This window comes from Homarus americanus, unplaced genomic scaffold (genome assembly GCF_018991925.1).
Source record: "Homarus americanus isolate GMGI-L3 unplaced genomic scaffold, GMGI_Hamer_2.0 scaffold18453, whole genome shotgun sequence".
NCBI lineage: Eukaryota > Metazoa > Arthropoda > Malacostraca > Decapoda > Nephropidae > Homarus > Homarus americanus.
In genome coordinates this window covers 197,501-222,108 of record NW_024746232.1, presented here as the reverse complement: position 1 = coordinate 222,108, position 24,608 = coordinate 197,501, and the positions used below count along the sequence as shown (strand labels likewise).

At 42.5% G+C, this 24,608-nt stretch overlaps 2 protein-coding genes across 2 annotated transcripts; both read right to left on the bottom strand.

The window, feature by feature from the left end:
• Positions 1–1,903: 1,903 nt before the first annotated feature.
• Positions 1,904–6,226, bottom strand: LOC121879161 (putative uncharacterized protein DDB_G0271606). The gene is made up of 3 exons (XM_042385760.1): positions 6,073–6,226; positions 2,495–3,690; positions 1,904–2,249 (listed from the first exon to the last, which is right to left on the bottom strand). The coding sequence occupies exons 1-3, from the start codon at positions 6,094–6,096 to the stop codon at positions 2,066–2,068; spliced, it is 1,404 nt and encodes a 467-aa protein (XP_042241694.1). The 5' UTR covers positions 6,097–6,226; the 3' UTR covers positions 1,904–2,065.
• Positions 6,227–15,990: 9,764 nt separating this feature from the next.
• On the bottom strand, positions 15,991–18,486 carry LOC121879174 (cuticle protein AMP4-like). The gene is made up of 3 exons (XM_042385771.1): positions 18,386–18,486; positions 17,619–17,815; positions 15,991–16,544 (listed from the first exon to the last, which is right to left on the bottom strand). The coding sequence occupies exons 1-3, from the start codon at positions 18,476–18,478 to the stop codon at positions 16,454–16,456; spliced, it is 381 nt and encodes a 126-aa protein (XP_042241705.1). The 5' UTR covers positions 18,479–18,486; the 3' UTR covers positions 15,991–16,453.
• Between the last annotated feature and the right edge of the window lie 6,122 nt (positions 18,487–24,608).

Sequence of the window (24,608 nt, the reverse complement as noted above, 5' to 3'; positions counted from 1 at the left end):
AGGTACAGTGTAAGTATGAGGTACAGTGATGAGGTACAGTGTAAGTATGAGGTACAGTGATGAGGTACAGTGTAAGTATGAGGTACAGTGATGAGGTACAGTGTAAGTATGAGGTACAGTGATGAGGTACAGTTTTAGTATGAGGTACAGTGATGAGGTACAGTGTAAGTATGAGGTACAGTGATGATATACAGTGTAAGTATGAGGTACAGTGATAAGGTACAGTGATGAGGTACTGACACATACTGGATTTAGTTGTTTATTCTTGATATATACAGTAGACAGTAGACAGTAGAGATACAGTAAACAATAGAAAATAGACAGCAGACAATAGACGGACAATACATAGTAAACAGCAGACAGTAAACACAATAGACAATAAACAGTAGACAATAGAAAATAAACACAGTAAACAATAGACAGAAAATAGACAGTAGCCAATAGACAGTACATAGACAACAGAGCGAGAAAAATATATTTACTATAACACCTACAGTACAGGTATACTATAACACCTACAGTACAGGTATACTATAACACCTACAGTACAGGTATACTATAACACCTACAGTACAGGTATACTATAACACCTACAGTACAGGTATACTATAACACCTACAGTACAGGTATACTATAACACCTACAGTACAGGTATACTATAACACCTACAGTACAGGTATACTATAACACCTACAGTACAGGTATACTATAACACCTGCATAGTACAGGTATACTACTATAACACCTACAGTACAGGTATACTATAACACCTACAGTACAGGTATACTATAACACCTACAGTACAGGTATACTATAACACCTACAGTACAGGTATACTATAACACCTACAGTACAGGTATACTATAACACCTACAGTACAGGTATACTATAACACCTACAGTACAGGTATACTATAACACCTACAGTACAGGTATACTATAACACCTACAGTACATACTATAACACCTACAGTACAGGTATACTATAACACCTACAGTACAGGTATACTATAACACCTACAGTACAGGTATACTATAACACCTACAGTACAGGTATACTATAACACCTACAGTACAGGTATACTATAACACCTACAGTACAGGTATACTATAACACCTACAGTACAGGTATACTATAACACCTACAGTACAGGTATACTATAACACCTACAGTACAGGTATACTATAACACCTACAGTACAGGTATACTATAACACCTACAGTACAGGTCTACTATAACACCTACAGTACAGGTATATTATAACACCTACAGTACAGGTATACTATAACACCTACAGTACAGGTATACTATAACACCTACAGTACAGGTATACTATAACACCTACAGTACAGGTATACTATAACACCTACAGTACAGGTATACAGTACAGGTATACTATAACACCTACAGTACAGGTATACAGTACAGGTATACTATAACACCTACAGTACAGGTATACTACAACACCTACAGTACAGGTATACTATAACACCTACAGTACTTCATAACAGGTATATTAAAAATAGCCTTTTGGACTGACCTAACCCCACACATCACGAGAGAATCAGAAGGAGAGTTTCACACAAGCTAATTAACAAGGGCCTCAATGTTGCCTTATGACCTGGTCTATGCCATAGTTGTGGAAGGCCTGTGAATACTGGAAGTGATATTTTGTTGATACCGTGATGTAAAATAAATGTTTAGCTGTGTTTTATATTTTATGTGTTGAGTTTGGTTTTTGTATTGATCTGAACTATGATTATTAAAGGGTAATATTAACATTCAGGTGGATTGTATATATGATAAATTTGATTATTGAGATATTTCTAAGTCATAAGGTTACAGGAGACTTGATATAGGAATTGAAGTATCATCCAAGGGTACTGAGAGTTTAATTACAAAGTAGAATTAATGATAGAGATTAGTGGATCTTTTTCACATGATGTGCCAACAATAATTTCTAAAATATTACAAACTCACAATAGGGAGGAGGAAATCCTTTAAACGGCGTCCTTGTGTTGGTAGAAAAATCCTTCAGGAGTGAAAGTATTCAAAGCCGTTAAGGTCAAAACTGCTGGTGACCTTCAAGGGCTTCACGAGCGCGCTGCTGCTCTTCGGCGAAACGGATTTGCTCGAGGGCGTGGGCGGGGAGAGGCGGGGGCGTGGGAAGGAGCGGAGACTCGGCCCGGAAGCCAAATTCATCGGCGATGTAGCGGACCTCAGCGAAGGTACCGTCAGGAAGCGGGAACCTGAAGGAGCGGGGAGATGAAGGTGATTGTTATAGGCCTGTTAAGGAGGTGGTGTAAGGGTAGTACTGGAAGGGAAGAAACGAAGAAACTCCTAAATCTGACTCGATAAAGGTCATACACAACATAATGTAACACAAAACTAGCAACCTTATTTCTTTCTTTAGATACACCTGTGATCCCACCTACACGTTCTAAACTAAAACACCTGTATTCTAAATAAAAGAAAAAAACATCTGGGCTCTCACCTGTAGGACCCCTCCACGTTGCTCTGGCCCTGGGAACCTCGACTACCGAAGGCGTTCACGGTGATGTCGTTCTCGGATTCAAACTCATAGTTAAAGTTGCCATCTCCGCTGTTCTGTCGGTCGTCGCGCAGGATGGCAATGTTTGGTTGACGCTGTTGTTGTTGTGGTTGATGCTGTTGTTGTGGTTGATGCTGTTGTTGTGGTTCCTGCTGCTGTTTTGGTTGCTGCTGCTGCTGCTGACGTTGGTGGGGCTGACGCTTTTGTTGTTGCTGGTCCACTTGTTGATGCAGCTGAGTGTGCTGGAGGCTCACCCCCTGAGGCTTTCGTGAAGATGGGGTCGGTGGGTCGAACTGGGGCAGCGCAATAGAATGGGGAAGACTGAACTGAGGCTGTCGACTGAACTGGTCCTGTTGACTCTGCTGGGGCTGTCGAGTGAATTGGCTTGGCTGTGACTGTCGAGTGAACTGATCTTTCTGACTCTGCTGGGGCTGTCGAGTGAACTGATTCTGCTGCTGCTGCTGTCGATTGAATTGGTCTTGCTGACTCTGCTGCGGCCGTCGAGTGACTGGAGTCTGTTGGAATTGTCGATTGGACTGACTTGGTTGGATCTGTCGACTGGACTGACTTGTTTGGAGCTGTCGACTAGGATGACTTGGCTGAAACTGTCGACTGGACTGAATTGGTTGGGCCTGTCGACTGGACTGACTTGATTGGAGCTGTCGACTGGATTGACTTGATTGGATCTGTCGACTGGACTGACCCTGTCGAGTGACCTGGTCTTGTTGACTCTTCTGTGGCTGTCGAGTGACTTGAATCTGTTGAGGTTGCCGATTTAACTGACTTGGTTGAGATTCTAGACTGAAATGATTCTCTTGGGGCTGTCGACTGGACTGACCCTGTCGACTAAACTGGTTCTGCTGATTCACTTGAGACTGTCGACTGACCTGACTCCGTCGACTCCCCTGATTCCGCTGTCGATTGACCTGAGGCTGTGGAGTGAACAGACTTAACTCCTCCTGCTTGTTGAAATGAGACGTCTGACTGAACTGATCTTGTCGCTCCAACTGGGGCTGTCTAAGGGATTTAGACGGTCGACTTTCCTGAACCTGTCGAATTCGATCACCGAAACGACGGGAGCCTCTCTGATTGACTTGGGAACCCGCTGAGGCGACGACTACCAGGCAGGCAACGACCAGCTGAAAGATAAACGACAATAATATGAAGGTACTGGGATGACAGACAGAGTGAGAGAGAGAGAGTGTACTGACCCCCATTCATCACCTCAGCACCATTGTATATCTTCACAGTGTCAGGTCTGTAAACACTCACTTTCAATCCCACTCAGTAGGTCAGTGTCAGGGAGGGTGATTAACCTTACGAGGGCTGTCAGGGGGGTGGGGGGGAGTAGGGTTGAATAGTGGGTTTGAACTTAATTTAAGAGGTTTTATGATTCGTTTCTTTTCTTAAATGCGTTTTATGGCTGGATAATAAGTATTACTTAAAAGGATTTAAGGGTGGATAATGGGTTTACTAGTGTCCTTATATGGGTTTTAGAATTGGATAATTGGATTTCTACGTACATTAAAAGGGATTTAGGTATAGATAAGAGGCTTTAAATCGACTTTAATGGAGGTTCCGGGATCATAAAGGAGTTTCGTAAGTATATTAGATTAGGTTGGGTTCCGTTAGGTTAGTTCATAAGTTAATTAAGGGAGTATAAGAGGGTATGAAGGCCGAGTGGACACAACAGTCGCCTCTTGGGTTAAGTTTCGCTGTGTCAGTCTCGGGGTGTTACCAATCATTTAGTTCCTCCATCACTCACTGTCTCGTCAGCTTCCCAGACTTTGTGAATCACGACCTAGAGAAGCATAAGACCTCTGTGGTTCTCACCTTCGTTTGACTTCACTAAAGCCTATAACTTAGCCAACCACAATATAATCATCAACAAAGTCATTAACATTGAGATCGGGAGAAATCTTGTTTTGTCTTATAATCTTCCTCAACGACCACCACCACCAAGCTGTACATCTCCGAGGGTCCATCTGCCGCCCCTTGTCACTCTCTTGTGGCGTCCCCCAAGGTGCTACGACGAGACCTTTCGGTTTCCTAATCCTCACTACTGATACTCGTGGTTACACTGCCTTATACATCACCCTATACAGCTTCCAGTCACCACTACACCCTAAACAGCCTCCAGTCACCACTACACCCTGAACAGCCTCTAGTCACCACTACATCCTGAACAGCCTCCAGTCACCACTACACCCTAAACAGCCTCCAGTCACCACTACACCCTAAACAGCCTCCAGTCACCACTACACCCTGAACAGTCTCCAGTCACCACTACACTAAACAGCTTCCAGTCTCCACTACACCTAAAAACGGCTTCCAGTCACCACTACACCCTTAACAGCCTCCAGTCCTCACAACACCCTGAACAGCCCCCCAATCACCACTACACCTAAACAACTTCCAGTCACCCACTACACTCTTAACAGCTTCCAGTCTCCACTACACCTAAAGCAGCTTCCAGTCACCACTACCTAGACAACTCAGTCACCACTACACCCTAAACAGCTTCAGTCACCCTACACCCTGAACAGCCTCCAGTCACCACTACACCTAAACAGCTTCCGATCCTTTTTCACACCCTAAACAACTTCCAGTCACCACTTCACCCTAACCTTCCCAGTCATCCACCACCCTGAACAGCCTCAGTCACCCACTACACCTAAACCAGCCTCCAGTCACCACTACACCCTGAACAGCCTCAGTCACCACTGCACCTCAGCAGCCCCTAATCACCACTACACCCTAGACAGCCTCCGATCCCACTTTTTCACCTAAAGCAACCTCCAGTCACCACTACACCCTGAACAGCCTCCAGTCACCCTACACCCTGAGCAGCCTCAGTCACCACTACACCCTAAAGCAGCCTCCAGTCACCACTACACCTGAACAGCCTCCAGTCACCACTACACCCTGAACAGCCTCCAGTCACCACTACACCCTAAACAGCCTCCAGTCACCACTACACCCTGAACAACCTCCAGTGCCACTACACCCTGAACAGCCTCAGTCTCCACTACACCCTAAACAGCCCCAATCACCACTACACCTGAACAGCCTCAGTCTCACTACCCCACCCCTGAACAGCCTCAATCACCACTACACCCTCTCATATTTTTCCTAACTGGTTCCTGAACATAAAGGGACAACCTCATGCACAGAAAACATAAGGGTCAAACTTGTTTCTGCATTTTTAACTTGTAGAAATTATTAGTCTCATTCGTAGACCTCTTAATGACTCAATCTTGTACTCTGCAATATAACATCAATGACTCAATCTTGTACTCTGCAATATAACATCAATGACTCAATCTTGTACTCTGCAATATAACATCAATGACTCTTGTATTTCAATAACTCTCATACAATCCAACATCACTGACACTAACTTGAACCTTATGAAATTACAATAATCATAAAAAAAAAAACATTGAATCACATTGACTCCAGAACACCAACGACACATAGTAAACTGAAGGACAACGTCAGTATCACCTTCAGGTACTCACGAGCTTCAGGTTGAGTGGATGCATGGTGAGGGGCGGGTCGGAAGAATGAATACAGACAGGTGGAAAATACTTATATATATATACCACCAAACTCTCCCACACCTTTTGTTAGTCTGCTACCAAGGATATACCTGATCATTACCTGTCTCTCTATTGTTCCGTATTCCTCGGGGTCATACCTGAGGTCCCATTCTTAGTTTGTAATGAAGTGTTTTTGTGACTGATATTGTGGGTGTTTTGCCTAGTGGGGTGAAATAGGTTATCATAATAGTGTGTGTGTGTGTGTGTGTGTGTGTGTGTGTGTGCGTTAGGGTAGGTTAGGGTAGGGTAGGTTAGATTAGGTTAGGTTAGTTTAGGTTAATTAGGTTTGGTTAGGTAAAATAATGTTTGATTAGGGTAATTAGGGTAAGGTAGGTTAGGTTAATTACGTTAGGTTAAGTTAGAGTAGGTATAAGGTAAATTAGTTTATATTAGGTTAATTTGGTTAGGTTAGATTAATTAGGATAGGTTAGGTTGGGGTCTGTTAATGGTGGGGTCTGTTAGTGTGTGGGGTCTGTTAGTGGTGGGGTCTGTTAGTGGTGGGGTCTGTTAGGTTGGGGTCTGTTAGTGTGTGGGGTCTGTTAGGTTGGGGTCTCTGTTGCCAGTGTTTGGCCTCGAGACTCTGGTAATGAAGTTATTTTTACCATTAAGGGCCATTAACAACACTCTCACTGTGATTAATGGCGGTGATGGCCTACAGTGGTGTCAGCGGTAGTGGTGGTAATGGTGACAGCAATAGTGGTGTCGGTGATGTTAGTGACAGCGGTGGTAGTGTAAGCGGTGGTGGTCTAAAAAGTGCTGGTGTCAACGCCGATGGTGTCAGGAGTGTAGTGGTGTCAGGAGTGTAGTGGTGTCAGTGGTGATAGAGATGACATTTATTTTTGTCAGCGAAGATATGAATTAGTGACGTCACGCCGTAATACTGTAACTTTAAGCAATTAGGGCATCACACTACCATGATTAATGACATTTAAAGCATTAATATCATCACGGCACCATGATTAGTGCAAGGCATTTCACTAAGCACCATTATTTAGTACCTCTGGCGCCTTACCTGCGTAGTTACCTGAAAAACCCATAAAATGAACATTAGGCTGATTAATATTAAAGTAACATAATCTGGGAACTGATTTTCAGGATATTCGACTTGGGATATTTGTTGCTTCTTAAATATACTTAAGTGTTTGAAAGAGAGATCAGGTTTTGAACTTGGTCAAGATATAGTCATAAATTTCCTAACACAACGAGTAAGCATCAGTGATAATGTTGGTTTACCTGAGCCCATACTGATGACGTAGGTGGAGCCCATACTGATGACGTAGGTGGAGCCCATACTGGTGACGTAGGTGTGTCCTCCGTACCCACCTGTGAGGTAAAACAACACACATTTCAAACAAGTTGATAAACCTTCAAAAACCCTGACAAGATGGGACTATAGTCAAACGTCGCATTTAATACTCACACTTACCACATACACCATAACAACAATATCCACCATGGCCACCATAAGCACCATACCCGCCATAGCTTCCATCATGCCACTGACAGGAGACACTGGAAGAAACAATCACTGATATGTTATTGTGATACGACATGATGGAGTCTTATAATTTACAACATCCCAGAAAAGTTTATCAAAACGTTTAAGTAAATATTTACCTTGGTTGCAGGTTGTGTTTGGTTGAGGCACAGGTTCACAATGATGTAGAGGGAGGCCATCCAGGACTATCAAGTAATCCGTGTAAATTATTAAGAAAATGTGAGACTTCTTTTCTAGACGTGAATATTCTGAGGCAGGAAGTCCTACACACATCGATGATCTCACGGGGAAAATGTCCAAAAGCGATGACATAATGAATTATGGACCAGACCCGCGTAAACGAAAGACGGGAGTCAAGGTCTTCCTGATGGTGGGATTTTCTGAGTTTTTGTGGAGCCGAAAAGTACCTATGGAACCATCGAGGACCTGTGGAACCAACGAGGGCCTGTGGAACCATCCGAGGACCTGTGGAACCAACGAGGACCTGTGGAACCAACGAGGACCTGTGGAACCAACGAAGACCTGTGGAACCAACGAGGACCTGTGGAACCAACGAGGACCTGTGGAACCAACGAGGACCTGTGGAACCAACGAGGACCTGTGGAACCAACAAGGACCTTTGGAACCAACGAGGACCTGTGGAACCAACGAGGGCCTGTGGAACCAACGGGACCTCTGGAACCAACGAGGACCTGTGGAACCAACGAGGACCTGTGGAACCAACGAGGACCTGTGGAACCAACAAGGACCTGTGAGACCAACGAAGACCTGTGGAACCAACGAACCTGTGGAACCATCGAGGACCTGTGGAACCATCAAGGACCTGTGGAACCAACGAGGACCTGTGGAACCAACGAGGGCCTGTGGAACCAACGAGGACCTCTGGAACCAACGAGGACCTGTGGAACCAACGAGGACCTGTGGAACCAACGAGGGCCTGTGGAACCAACAAGGACCTGTGGAACCAACGAAGACCTGTGGAACCAACGAAGACCTGTGGAACCATCGAGGACCTGTGGAACCATCGAGGACCTGTGGAACCAACGAGACCTGTGGAACCAACGAGGGCCTGTGGAACCAACGAGGACCTGTGGAACCAACGAAGACCTGTGGAACCAACGAGGACCTGTGGAACCAACGAAGACCTGTGGAACCAACGAACCTGTGGAACCAACAGGGACCTGTGGAACCAACGAGGACCTGTGGAACCAAGCGAGGACCTGTGGAACCAACGAGGACCTGTGGAACCAACGAGGACCTGTGGAACCAACGAGGACCTGTGGAACCAACGAAGACCTGTGGAACCAACGAAGACCTGTGGAACCAACGAAGACCTGTGGAACCAACGAAGACCTGTGGAACCAATATTTTTACCAATATTCGTAAAATACGTCTGAGAAAAGTTTGTTTACATCACAGTTGTCGATCTTGGCATAACACTTTAAACTTTCTCACCTTTCCAGACCAAAGGTTTTATATAAGGTGTTTGTAGCGCCATTATCCTAGTAATGTTTTACCAAGTAGATGAGGGAATCAGTTCAAGGTTATGTGGGTGACGGTAAAATTAACGTCGTCTGGCCGACACTGGCTGGTGACTGATGGCTGACGGTCAACACTCAGGGAACATTCGTTGCCTCGCTAAATTCTTCAACATTTTGCTTATTTTATCATCACAGGTTTGTGTTCCGTTGTAGTATATGAAAAAGTAATATTAATACAATAAATATAAATAGATGGGTGAAAGAAATCGATCAGATGTCATAGATCTTTGTTCTAATAAATATTAAATATCTTATAGGAGAATTATGGGTACAAATTTAACATGTTTAGAAAGTCGTAATTCAACAGTTCATAAAATATAATTTTGACGATCTAGTTGAAATAAATATAATAAGATTTATCCATATAATATTAGTGGTAATACTAAAACTAATACTGGTATTAATATTGTCACAACGAGAGGAAAATTTTCGCATTTATATGACGAACTGTAATACGGCAAGACTATGGCAGTAGGTCGACCTGACTTACTTGTTAAGCCTGGTAAAATGGATTATGAAGAAATTATTTTAGGTGTATATATTATTCTTGTTAATGCTATACATAAAGTTTTATTACACCAGTGAAGTTTGTGTATATGGCCTCTTTATACCCGACACACTCGTAAACGGGGCTGGATATCTTCATTGACAACTGAGAATGACCATTACCACATTGACGTTATTTTGTTATTGTTCTAATTTTAGTTTACCAGGTCTGACAAGAAGTAACTACAGTCACTTGAGGGTTCCCACAGAGTGTTATCACCAAGTTTCATAAAATTCGATAAAACAGTTTTCTGACCTTACTTCTGTGTGCGGAACATAGACAAACGCTGGTATATCGATGGCTCAGGGGATATTATATTATTATTATATTTATTTATTTATTTTTGAAAACACATCATCTTAAAGAGCAAAAAAGGATAATTTTGTTCGTGATCAATAACCTCTGTTACCCATAGGTTTATCATAGCTAAAATTTTGAGTCACTCAGTCACTTAGTCGCAACCAGTTGAATATAATAATTAATACGTTTCTTACATCAACCTATATCAAGTATGGGTGTGTGTGGTCGGGAGATGAGGGGCCGGAGGGCGAGGGTTAGGGTCAGGGGGCGGATCAGGGGAAGGGAGGGTCAGGGGCGGATCGAGGGGGGGTCAAGGGTGAATCAAGTTATAGAAGGAGGAGGGGGCAGAAGGTGTCAGGGAAGGGTGACTAAATGTATTAGGTCAGAGTATAAGGGAAGGGGCCAGAGGGTGTCGGGAAGGGTGACTTAAAGAATCAGGCCAGGGTATAAGTTATGAGGGAAGAAGAGAGGGTGTCAGGAAAGGGTGACTCAACTAAATAAAAGTGGTCATCCCCGTGACACAACTAATGTACTTTCTCTCTTGTTTAGTGGCTGCTTCACCTTGTACATTGCCTCCTTCTCTTCCTTCTCTTCCTTCTCCTCCTTCTCCACCACCTCCTCCTCCTCCTCCTCTTCCTTCCTCCTTCCTTCTCCTCCTTCTCCACCACCTCCACCACCTCCTCCTCCTCCTCCTCTTCCTTCTCCTCTTCCTTCTCCTCCTTCTCCACCCTCCTCCTCCTCCACCACCTCCTCCTCCTCCTCCTCCTCCTCCTCTTCCTTCTCCTCCTTCTCCTCCTCCTCCTCTTCCTTCTCCTCTTCCTTCTCCTCCTTCTCCACCACCTCCTCCTCCTCCTCTTCCTTCTCCTCCTTCTCCACCACCTCCTCCTCCTTCTCTTCCTTCTCCACCACCTCCACCACCTCCTCCTTCCTCCTCCTCCTCCTCTTCCTTCTCCTCTTCCTTCTCCTTCTCCACCACACCTCCTCCTCCTCTCTTCCTCCTGTCTGTCTGCCTTGCTCTTTCATTCTTTCTCCTCCTCTTCATTTCTGTCTATATTTCTGTCTCTAACTCTATCTCTGTCTCTATCTCTCTCTATCTTTTTTCTTTCCCAAACTCTTTCTCTTTCTTCAATTTATATAACTTGTATATGTACCAGTATCTGTATCTGTACCTGTATCAGTACCTGTATTTGTACCTGTATCTGTACCTGTATCTATATCTGCACCTGTATCTGTACCTGTATCTGTACCTGTATATGTACCTGTATTTGTACCGTTATCGGTACCTGTATCTGTACCTGTATCTGTACCTTTATCTGTATATGTATCTGTACCTGTACCAGTATCTGTACCAGTATCTGTATCTGTACCTGTATCTGTACCTGTATCTGTACCTGTATATGTAACTGTATCTGTACCTGTATGTGTACCTGTACCTGTATCTGTACCTGTATCTGTATTTGTACAAGTATCTGTACCTGTACCTGTTTCTGAACCTGTACCTGTATCTGTACCTGTATCTGTACCAGTAACTGTACCTGTATCTGTACCTGTATTTGTACCTGTATCTGTACCTGTACCTGTATCTGTACCAGTATCTGTACCTGTACCAGTATCTGTATCTGTACTTGTACATGTACCTGTATCTGTACCTGTATCTGTACCTGTATCTGTATATGCACCTGTATCTGTACCTGTATCTGTACCTGTATATGTACCTGTATTTGTACCTGTATCGGTACCTGTATCTGTACCTGTATCTGTATCTGTACCTGTACCTGTATCTGTACCTGTACCTGTATCTGTACCTGTACTTGTATCTGTACCTGTACCTGTATCTGTACCTGTACCTGTATCTGTACCTGTACCTGTATCTGTACCTGTACTTGTATCTGTACCTGTACCTGTATCTGTACCTGTACCTGTATCTGTACCTGTACTTGTATCTGTACCTGTACCTGTATCTGTACCTGTACCTGTATCTGTACCTGTACCTGTATCTGTACCTGTACCTGTATCTGTACCTGTACCTGTATCTGTACCTGTACGTGTATCTGTACCTGTACCTGTATCTGTACCTGTACCTGTATCTGTACCTGCACTTATATCTAAACCTGTACTTGTATATACCTGTACTTACAACATACCTATATACTGTAAATGAACCTGTACTCTTAATGAACCTGTACTCATAATGAACCTGTACTCTTAATGAACCTGTACTCTTAATGAACCTGTACTCATAATGAACCTGTACTCTTAATGAACCTGTACTCTTAATGAACCTGTACTCTTAATGAACCTGTACTCTTAATGAACCTGTACTCTAAATGAACCTGTACTCATAATGAACCTGTACTCTTAATGAACCTGTACTCTTAATGAACCTGTACTCTTAATGAACCTGTACTCTAAATGAACCTGTACTCATAATGAACCTGTACTCTTAATATATACCTGTATCTATACCTGAATTATTTCCTTCTAAATCAATAAATGTTTACGAATCTGTTACCTTAATAAACGTATTGTCATAACTAATAATACTTTACTACCAAGGTCTTCAGGCACATATAAGGAGTCATGTATGCAAGCACATATAAGGAGTCATGTATGCAGGCACATATAAGGAGTCATGTGTGTTTGTATGTTTATCTCGGTGTGTGTCTGTGTGTATGACCGGTTCTCATTGGTCGTGATGAGGAAGGTGTTGGGTAATATGTAAACATCTCAGGTGAGGTTAAATTTGGTTTGGTTATGTTTGGTTAGGTTTGGTTTGGTTAGGTTTGGTTAGGTTAGGTTAGGTTTGGTTAGGTTAGGTTTGGTTAGGTTTGGTTAGGTTAGGTTAGGTTTGGTTAGGTTTGGTTATGTTTGGTTAGGTTTGGTTTGGTTTGGTTAGGTTTGGTTAGGTTAGGTTAGAAGAGAGGGGAAAAAGAGTGAAAGGAATGAGAACAGATAGATAAAAAAAAGATTGATAAAGGGAAAGAAAAAAGACAGTGGAAGCGTAAGAGAAATAGAGAGAGAGCGAATAATAGGAAAACAGAGAGAGAGAGAGAGAGAGAGAGAGAGAGAGAGAGAGAGAGAGAGAGAGAGAGAGAGAGACTAAAAATAATAATATGATATTCTACATAATTTATTCTCCTTATACTTTCTACAATAAAAGACCAAAGGCTTAATATAAGTCAAAGTTTATCAACGTCAACCTCTAAAGCATTATCTAATACATATTCAAACACGTATACATAACATACATCTATACATAATTAAATAACCTAATAAAACCTGTTGTGGATAAACCAAGTGAATGAGAGAAATATTTTATGTTTTTCCATCATTTCCTTTTTCATAAATGTCAAAAGTATATCTTACATATCATCAAAAATATCTATGAATATGAAGTATATATGTATATTTAGATAATACATACATATACGTCAATTAGTATATATATATATATATTCTTAAATGAGGGACAGGGAAAGTTAGTCATTTCACTCATACTCACAGCAGTCACTCAACGTACCTCATGGTGTCTAAACTATCTTTGTCACTCATACCTATAACATTCACTCACATCTCTACGTTTCTCATAATCTCTCAAAATCCGTCACTCACACTTACCCTATATACTCACGTTACTCATAAACTATCAACCACCTCCGTCACTCACATCCACAACAGTCACTCAGGTCAATTACGTTACTCATAATATCGGCAGAAGGATGATGGCTTATGACTTGAACAAGGTAAGACACTCAGGTAACGACAGTGTTTTGAGGTCAAATAATTACACGCACACACACACACACACACACACACACACACACACACACACACACACACACACACACACATGCATATTTATCAAGTGACTCTTAAAAAGTAAAGACGAAAGAGCCATAAGTGTGCGAGTGTGCGAGTGAGTGAGTGAGTGAGTGAGTGAGTGAGTGAAAGGTGAAGGATTAAGAGGTGAGGGAATGAGTGTGTGTGTGTGTGTGTGTGTGTACGTCAGCTACATGAGTATTTCACGTATACATTATTATGTGTATAAGCAGTGTTGCCTTCACCCGCCTGCATGTACGTATGAGTTCTCGTATACATATATGGATGACCGCATACGTTCATGCATGACGCAATGAGGATACGGAGGAACCAGCGAGTCAGAGGACGTTTACGTAGGAGGTGAGGGGTGAGGACAAGGGGTGGTGAGGAGGGGTGGGGGGGTCAAGGAGGGGCGGGGTGGTGAGGAGGGGTGGGGGGACTGGGGAGGACAAGGGGGTGGGTGAGGAGGGGTGGAGGGTCAAGGAGGGAAGGGGTGGTGAGGAGGGGTGGGGGGTCAAGGAGGGGACGGGGTGGTGAGGAGGGGTGCAGGGTCAGGGAGGAGGCGGGGGTGGTGAGGTGAGGATGGAGGGTTTGGGGTGAAGCAGGAGGGGCAGTAAGGAGTGGTGGAGGGACCGTAGTGGAAGGCAGGAGGGAGGAGGTGAGGAGGTCAAGGGTCAAGGTTGCTTGCTACAGGTGAACAAAGAAGTAGTCTCACCTACACCGTTGTCGACATGATTAACCTGGTACTTCCTGGTTAATTACAGGTATACAGTATATCTCCTCTCATATTTACTGTTGTTTTCTTCTTATGATTTATCTCACCTGTCACCCTAGGAAAAAAAAAACTTCTACCTTATTAAGTGTAAATTCCTCTTCACGTTTGTCCTGGGATAAGAATAAACCAAACAAGGATGTGGGGGAGGTGATGAAGATGACGTCGTCGATATTTGTGAAGACGTCACGAACTGAGATATACCCATTTTCTGTCTCAACCTAACGTTTTCCATTTTCTTTCTCATAAACGAAGCAGTAACTGATCAATTCTCAATTTTTGTTTCTCATGATTTGGAATATATTTGAAGGATTCCCATTTTATTTTGTCAAGAAGAATGCAAGGATCTGACCCTTCCTACTCCACTCGCCCCCCCCCCCCACACACACATACAAGGTACAAGTCTCCCCTTAAACCATCATCGAGTCCCTATTTTCCATCTAGGTTCCTTCCTCTTTAGCCATGACAAACTCCCAAATACAGATATTAAGGTTATATTGGCCCCAGTCCCAATAATCCCCAACCTTATGAGAATTGGGACGGACCCATTAGCATTGATACCCATTAAGAACTGGGATTCACAGTTCTAATGGTTAAGTTTGGGTTTGGTTAGGTTAGGTTAGGTGAATTATTGCTTATTAGGACTTTAACCCACTTGGTCTTGGGGTCTAAAAGGAATTGGATCTATAGGGAATGTGACCTATTAGGACTGGAACTTTCTTGGACGTGGACCTATAAGGACTTGAGACTATAAGGATGTTACTCTAAACATCCTTAAGAAAATAGAACAGGATTTAACTTAACAAAATCCATGAAAGAGTTGACATGTTTTTTTTTCGACACAGACACAAACGTAAAATCTTGCAGAGTTAAAAAAAAATATTCCAGCGTTTTCCAAAACTAGACCAAAATTAAGTTTGTTTTTATTCTTACTATGTTTTTTTCTTCCTATTATTGTCAGTATTATTATTATTATTATTATTATTATTATTATTATTATTATTATTATTATTATTATTATTATTATTATTATTATTATTATTATTATTATTATTATTATTATTATTAAATGTGTATTGCATTTCCTTGTCACAATAATCTTTTACATATTCAAATTCGCTGTTTATTATCCACAACTTAAACAAACAAGGGCATATTAATCCCTTTTGTTTTCCTTGTGTTATATTGACAAAGCTGAACCGCGTTTCTAGGGAAATTAAAAACACAGGGAGAGACACAAACTTAGGGTGTTGATTTTTCAGGGAGATTAAAAACACAGGGAGAGAGACAAACTTAGGGTGTTGATTTTTCAGGGATTATTGAAACCACAGCTCAAGGGAGAAACTCAAACACAAGGAGATTCATTTTCAGGGAGCATTTATTACAGAGAAACAAACTGTAATGGAAACCTGTTGAAGTTCCATCATGCAGGCGAATCCTCAAGCAGCAGCCAGGACGTGTGATGTTTATATACAGATATATTAACAAGGGCCAAGGTGGGGCAGGATAGGTTCAACTAGATAGAAGAAAGGGATAGATGGATAGAGGGGAGTCACAACAACGAGTGATAATGAGGAGGAAGGAAAGAATTTGGGGGTATTTTGTTGTTGTGATAAACTAGAGCGTGTAGCATTGTTAAGTTTTTTGTTTTGTTTTTAAGGATGAAAGATTTTGAGGGACGAGGGATAGTGTGTTTGTTTAGGAAGGATTTGTTTAATAATGGATAGGAGGAGATTTTTATTTGGTGGTTGTGGTCAAGTGAAGTAATGGTCAGGTGTTGTGGTGGTGGTCGTGGTCAGGTGTCGCTGGCTTGGATTGGCTTCTTAAGAACGGGTCACGGTGACCTGTGGGCGGTATCCTCTCTCATCAGCGATGTATGTTACCTCTATAAAGCTGCCATCACCAAGAGGGGACCTGTAGTGAAGGAGGCGAGAGAGAGAGAGACGTTAATTACAGGTATACGCAGACGAGAAGCACAGGTAAGGTGAATAAGATGAAATGTCTGAGTTGGAGAGCGTAGGTGAAGGTGAGGAATATGGGTACAAAAAATGAATGCGTAATGGAGAAGTGTAGGTGAGTTGTTTAAGTGGAGGATCTAGGTGAGGTGTGTTGGTGAATACACTCTGTGAGGTGTGTAGGTGAATTGTTTAGGTGAGGTGTATAAGTGAGCTGTACAGGTGAAGTGCGTAGGATAGGTGTGTAGGGGGGGGGGGAGTAGTTACACAGGGGAGGTGTTGAAGTCGGTAGGGGGAGGGGTAGATGAGGTAAGTGAGAAGCGCAGGTGACTCAGGTGAGGTGCCAAGTGAGAAGGTGCGTCACCTCGCCACTCCTACCTGTCTCCTCCTCCTCCACCATCGACCTTCAGTACCTTACCGTTTTCGTCATTACAGACTGTGTGGGTGAGGCAGTAGAGTGAACGAAAGGGAGAAGGACCCAGAGGAGAAGAGAGAGAGAGAGAGAGGCCAATAAAGAGAGGTCAGAGACGGGAGGTCATGACAGAAAAGGAGAAATACTGATGCTGTAAGAGGGTGAAGGTAACATTGTCATTAGTGTTGTTGTTGTAGACTTTCACCGTTGTTATTCTCCGTACCATTGAAGTTTAACCGACCCTCAATACTTTGTTAATGTCTGCAGTTGGTTAGATGATAATTTAACATTTGTAACTTTGGTGAGTTGTTTATAAGGATCCGGATGAAGCTAAATGTACCTTATGATGCATTCGCATAACTCCAAGTGAGGAAAACTAATAAATAGCGAACCCTTTAAAACCTTTCTCGAATGCATGACCGAGGTTCACAAGTAAAAAAAATTCACCCTCTAGCTGCAGATGTCATAACACTTGTCTTCCTCTTTACACTACACCACTGAGGTCAAACGTGGCGCCAGGATGACACTAAGACTCATGACAATAATAAACATTCTCTAGTGAGGGACGAACACCTGCTTTGAGTATACCCTTAAAACTCTTGGTTATAGTGTAAGACTTACCTGAAGGCGCCATTGATGTTGCTCTGGCCCTCAATGCCTGGGGTGCCTTCAGCGTCTACGATGATGCCTTGGTCGGTCTCAAAGCCGTACTTGAAGGCGCCGGTTCCCTCGTTGATGTTCTCGCTGCGGATTGTTCCTGCCAGGGCGGGGTCCTGAGGGCGGGCGAGGGCGAGGGCCAAGAGGCAGGCGAAGATGACCTATAGAGAGAGAGAGAGAGAGAGAGGGAGAGGAGTTAGAGATAAGGTCGAGGTACTTGGATAAAGAGTCCTAAGGAGTCGAGTCTCATAAAGGAGAGAGAGAGAGAGAGAGAGAGAGAGAGAGAGAGAGAGAGAGAGAGAGAGAGAGAGAGAGTATCCAAATTTCTATCGTCTCCAAACATAAATGAAACTCCTACATGGTCTCACATACCTGCCACTGAACCATAATCTCAGGTGTAGTTTCGTTACTAACATAAAGCACAAAAAAGAAAAAACTCTTCCATAAAAATTACAGAAGCTCGGATTTTTGGAGAAACTAAAAAAAAACTATATCCGGTTTACGTTTCCTAAAAAAAAAACCCACATTCACTTATATTCTCATGACATTTATATACACATAAAAAACACAAACTCAATTGCTTTGCCAGATTAAAAAACAAAGTTATTTTTTTGCTTTTTTTTTTTTTGGCTAGACGATTCATGGCGTTAAGACAAATATCAAAACAGACAGTTGGTACACAAGGCTGACAGTCCCCTGAGGGAAGCTGTAAAGGCTGCAGAAATACTCACAAGCTTCATGTTGGCTGGTTTGAGTTTCGGGTGAGTGTGTGGTATGATGACTAGAGGCGGGCTATATATACCCAAGACCCAAGAGGAGGGCATTTCATACCCACCTCCTCCTCCTTCAACTTCTCCTACCCACCCCCTCCCCCTTTCTCTGTCTCCCCCCTCCCTCCTTCCCTTCCATCGGCTCCTCAAACTTAGGTGTGTGTGTATTCTTTCACCCCCTCTCTCCCCTCCCTCCCCTCCCTCGCCCTTCCCTCTCCTCCCTCGCCCCTCCCACTTACAATCCCATCACGTACACACACAAGCACACACACACACACACACACACACACACACACACACACACACACCGTCCGCGATTGGTTGGATTGAAGGAAGGGGGAGGGGTTTTTCCCAAGCATATCTTCAGTTGCTAGGCTGATGGCTCTTCGTTGAGACCATCGAAGCTTCTTTTTTAACTCGGTGACGTCAGAGAGCGGGTGTAGGTCCGAGAGAGAGAGAGAGAGAGAGAGAGAGAGAGAGAGAGATAATGCATGAGAGAAAGATGTATATATGATAAGGATAAGTAGAATAGGGAACCAATAGAGATAATGAGATGACGAATGAGGGAAGAGATAAAACATGAAAGATACCAAGGAAGAGAAGAATAAGAGATGAGAGAGAGACAAGTAAATAAAAGATCTTAGAGACAAATAAAAAAAGAGAAGAACAAAAAACAGATAAAAAGAGAAATAATACGTAGACATGAAGGAAGAAAGCAAAGGAGAATAAGAACAGACAAAAGAAGATCATCTAACACAAACACAGAAGAGAAGAGGAAGAGAAGAGACACAAGAGAAGATTGGAGACTAAAGAAACAATAGAAGGAGAATGAGGAAGAAGAATAAGAGAAGGAGGAGAAGGAATAAGAGGAGGAGGACAAGAGAAGGAAGAGGAAGAAGAGCCATAGAAGGAAGAAGAGGAGGAATAGAAGGAAGAAGATGAGGAGGAAGATAGAAGGAGGAGGAAGATAGAAGGAGGAGGAGGATTATAAGGAATATAAAGAAGAGGAGGAGAAAAGAGAATAAAAGACAGAAGAGACGGACAAGATGATGATGATGATGATGATGATGATGATGATGATGATGATGATGATGATGAGTCGTTCACATCTCCTCTCACCCCCCCCCCTCCTAGTCCTCTTCGACCTTCTCCTATTTGTCCTCCTCCTCTTATTTTTTCCTCTTCCTCCTTTTATTTTTCCTCCTACTCCTATTCTTCCTCCTCCTGTTATTCCCTTTTCTTCTATTCTCCCTTCTTCTATTTATCTTCCTTCTCTCCCACCTCTCACCTCCTCTTCCTCCTCCTCTCCTTCTCCTTCCTCCCCCTCCTCCACCTCATCCTTCACCTCCTCCTCTTCCTCCTCCTCTCCTTCTCCTTCCTCCCTCCTCCACCTCATCCTTCACCTCCTTCCTCCTCCTCTCCTTCCTCCTCCCTCCTCCTCCTCCACCTCATCCTTCACCTCCTCCTCTTCCTCCACTAGCAAAAACAATTACACGCCAAAAATATCATGCAAATAGAGCCCTCCCCCGGCCACCCTCTATTAACATACACTAGTCATCCCTCTTTATAACTCCCATAACTGCACAGAACAACGAGATACATTAACATTCATACAAGTCTCAGTTAATTACCTTTTAGTTAATTTATCTCTTTTATTACTGTTTAAGTTAAGGTATTTCTTTAATGGTATGTATACGATGTTTCTGTTTAGGTTAGGTTAGGTTAGGTTAGGTTTGGTTAGATTAGGTTTATCTTTTGAGTATGATGACTTTAACCCTTTGAGTATGATGACTTTAATCCCCTTGAGTACGATGACAACCTTTTAGTACTCTTTGTTGACACTAGTCTTCACCCTTTTGAATATGATGAATATAAGTTCCTTGTACTCAAAGGATTAAAGTCATCGTACTCAAGGGTTAGGTTAGGTTAGGTTAATTTGGGTTTGTTTAGGTTCGGTTAGTTTAATTTAGCTTAGATTAGGTTAAATGAAGATAAGTTAGGTTAACGTTAGACTTCGATTAGGTTAGGTTAGTTCAGGTTAGTTTAAGTTAGATTACCTTAAGTTAGGTTAGGTTAGGTTAGTTAAAGTACCTTTCTGATGAAGAGTGTGTGTGTGTGTGTGTGTGTGTGTGCGGTGTGTGTGTGTGTGTGTGTGTGTGTGTGTGTGTGTGTGTGTGTGTGTGTGTGTGGTGATTAAGTACAAGCCTCATCATATCCAGGTTAAGGCAACAGTTTAATACACCACAGATAATCTCCGAGTATGATGGCTTAACCCTTTGAATATGATGAATTAACCCCTTGAGTATGATGCCTTAACCCCTTGAGTATGATGACTTAACCACTTGAGTATGATGACTTAACCCTTTGAGTATGATGACTTAACCACTTGAGTATGATGACTTAACCCCTTGAGTATGATGACTTAACCCTTTGAGTATGATGACTTAACCCTTGAGTATGATGAATTAACCCCTTGAGTATGATGACTTAACCCCTTGAGTATGATGAATTAACCCTTGAGTATAATGACTTAACCCCTTGAGTATGATGACTTAACCACTTGAGTATGATGACATAACCACTTGAGTATGATGACTTAACACCTTGAGCATGATGACTTAACCCCTGCAAGACATTAGATCATTGTTAATTAAAGAGTTAAAATATGGTACTAAAGGGATTAAATAATTGCACTCAAGGGTTAACTTATCCTACTTTAAGAGTTCAAGATATTGTACTCAATGAAATTAGTACCATATTCATTGTATTCAATATCTTAATTGTTATCACTCAAAGGGTTAAGTTATTGTATTCAGAGGTTAATAAATCTTACTTTGGGGTTAAATTCATCGGACTCAAGGCTCTAATTTATAGTACTCAAGGGGTTAATTCACCATATTCATGTTATAAATTCTACGTACTCAGAAGTTTAATTTATCGTACTCAGAGGCTGATAGCAATGTATTAAAACGGGTTAAAAATTGTAAAAAAGTATATAAAAACACACACACACACACACACACACACACACACACACACACACACACACACACACACACACACACAACACATAAATTCACCCTAACTGTTCAAAGTCCTTTCACTTAACCAACTAGGTCGTAGTCATCCACACACACACACACACTGCTTAGCTTTACACACTTCGTCAACTAACCAAACTCATTCTTCCATCTGTCTTTAACATTAAGGGATCTGTGAACAATAAACAATAAGATACTTAAGAGGTACAACTTGATTTAGTTTTTATTATTCTTTTATTATTGTTTATTTGTTTATATTAGGTAGTGAGTTTAAGGACACCAGTAGTAGTATTTTTACTAGTGACCGGAAAAAGTTTATTTATTGGTTGTTTTTTTTAGAGAGAGAGAGAGAGTGTGTGTGTGTGTGTATATGTGTGTGTGTGTATATGTGTGTGTGTGTGTAAAGCAGCTTGACTCATTATCTGGGGAGGGAGGAGGAGGGAAGGGGTAGGTGGGGAGGAGAGGGGAAGGCAGGGAGGGGAGGGAGGAGGGAAGGAGGAGGAGAGGGAAGGAGGGGGTGGGGGTTAGGATTGTTGGTGGAGGGAAAGAGGTGGAGGTAGAGTGAATATTGTTGAAGGTTAGGGATGGGAGGGAGGGCGGAGGGAATGGAGGGAGAAGGGCACAGAAGCTGTGAGGCTGTTAAAGTGTGAGGAGGGGAGGGCAGGAAGTTGGGTAAGCAGGGGCACACGAGAGAGAGAGAGAGGGGGGTTGAGTAAGGGGAGAGAGGGAAAGAGGTGAGGGAGAGAGAGGGAGAGAGAGGGAGGGGGGGATGGGGGGAAGGAGCTTATAGCGGAGGGGTCAAGGAGTGCCTTTAGGGGGGTTGGGAGGGAGTGTGAGGGGTAACAAGGGAGGGGGAGGGAAGAAGATTTTTACAGTTGAAAGGAGAGGGAGGGAGAGAGGGAGGGAGACAGGAGAGGGAGGGGAGAATGACGTAGCAATTACAGAGAGAGAGAGAGAGAACAAGCACCCAGAGAATGAAGTAGGTTAAGAAGAGAGACTGTAATACTATGTCGTGTATTTAAGAACAGAAAGAAAAATACAAGTAAAGAAGGAGATGGACGACAAACAGAAAGTTAATTTAGATACATAAATAACACCAAGAGATGATAAAAAATCCAAGAACATTCAATAGATAAAGAGGTTAGGTTATGGTGATTTGACTGTTAGTGACGGATACAATGTTATGGTAAGGGTTGTTATTGATGAGTAATTATTTTTTTGGCACTCCCCTACATCTGTGTAAGGTGAAGCGCAGAAGTGTTTACAGCGCTAAGTTCATTCTTGCCTTATGTGTCATGAGTTAAGGGCGTAGAAGCCTGAAGAGTTTATGTCTTCAAGTTATTGGAAGCTCCAACAACTTGTCCCTGAATACGAATTCGCAACTTTCGTTTTACAGCAGGTACCTACTTTGCTGCTAGGTGAATAGGGACCAAGGGAGGCTGGGAAGTGTGTCCGAACAACTTTCCGCCGGCCCGGGAATCGAACCCGTGACGTCTCGCTTGCGAGGAAAGAGCGGTACCGCACTACCCACCGGCACCCTTGATAGGTATCGAAGATTGGGCAGCATAATTAGAGTAAATATGAGAGAGTTGATTGGTTACTGTATTTTGGTAAGAGAGAGTTGATTGATTACGGCATTTTGGTATGATGGAGCTGATTGGTTACTGCATTTTGGTATGATGGAGCTGATTGGTTACTGCATTTTGGTATGATGGAGCTGATTGGTTACTGTATTTTGGTATGAGAGAGCTGATTGGTTACTGTATTTTGAACTGAGGAAGATGACTGGGTAATACATTTCCCTACGAGTTTATTTTTTACACAAGAATTAATTAAGAGGATCATTTCATTTTATTAATCAAGAATCAACATTACATATTATAATCCAGGTAGAGAGACAGGTACAGGTACAGGTACAGGTACAGGTACAGGTACAGGTATAGGTACAGGTACAGGTACAGGGACAATGAGTTGATAATAGCGAGTGTTTTGAAGGTCAGAGCCAGACGGAACATTACGAGTATATATATATATTCTGTCAACAGGTTCTTCCATTTATGCCTGACACCTTCCGAAATACCTTGATATGTCAGTGTTGCTTTATTCTGTTAGTCTGTAGCAAGTTTTGGCGAGGGTGGAGTTTGGTGAACTAACCCATGGAGAAATGGTACAGCTTGACGTGTATTTCTCTCTGATTTATGCACCACCAAGTCGAAATATGATTCTGTCTAAGGTTAGTCTTTCGTGGAGAAATTTCGTAATGTATAGGTAGTGTGTTCTCCTGAGCGTCACAGCACAACCTGTTATTAGGATGGTCGAGGCATGGCTGCAACATTTCACAACATAACATAGGAGGATCAGTTCGTAATCGACGTGTGGTTGGTGTGAGCAGGTCGAGCATCTATCGTCTCCTTGACATGCGTGTTGTCTTGTGGTGTATACTGAGTCCAGACTGTACAGCATCACAGGTTTAACATATAATTCCTCCTAATGGTTTTTAGTTCTGTCTCATGTTTGCTGAAATATCTGTTCATGTTGGAAGGAAGTATATATTGACTTAACTGGTGGAGTTAATAGTCCAAGGCTGTCAGTTTTGTGCTGAGGGAAAGCGTTCAATAACCACATTAAATGAGATACCTGAACCAGCGAGTCACATACGAGGTTCATACGGTATTCATTGAAGAAAAATAAAATTCAATAAAACTCCCAGTCATCTCTCATAACCTCGTGCAAATGTTACACATGTTTTTCCTTCCTTCAATACGTCAAAGAGATATAGAAAGTTTAGTGACATCTGGTTTCAAGAGGATGAGGTGGAGGGCCTGTCAGGTAACTCTTGTGTAGAACGTTTGATAACACGATGGTTCCCTGTTAAATGTTTACCCCATAGTCCCCCTCCTCTCCTGACCTGACTACATCTGACCTTAATAATTGACTTAAGTGAGGACGGTCACTCTACCTACACAAGGAACAGCGATAGACCGTAGGGTGAGGTGTGTGGTGAGTTCATCAAGACATACGGAGTTGTGTCATTACCGAGAAATTTGAGATACGTCAGGCAGTGAGTCAAGAGAACAAAATAACAGGGTCGTGGTTTACAGCGACTGGATTAAACTCCCATCTCTGTGTTTCTTTAAAAATAT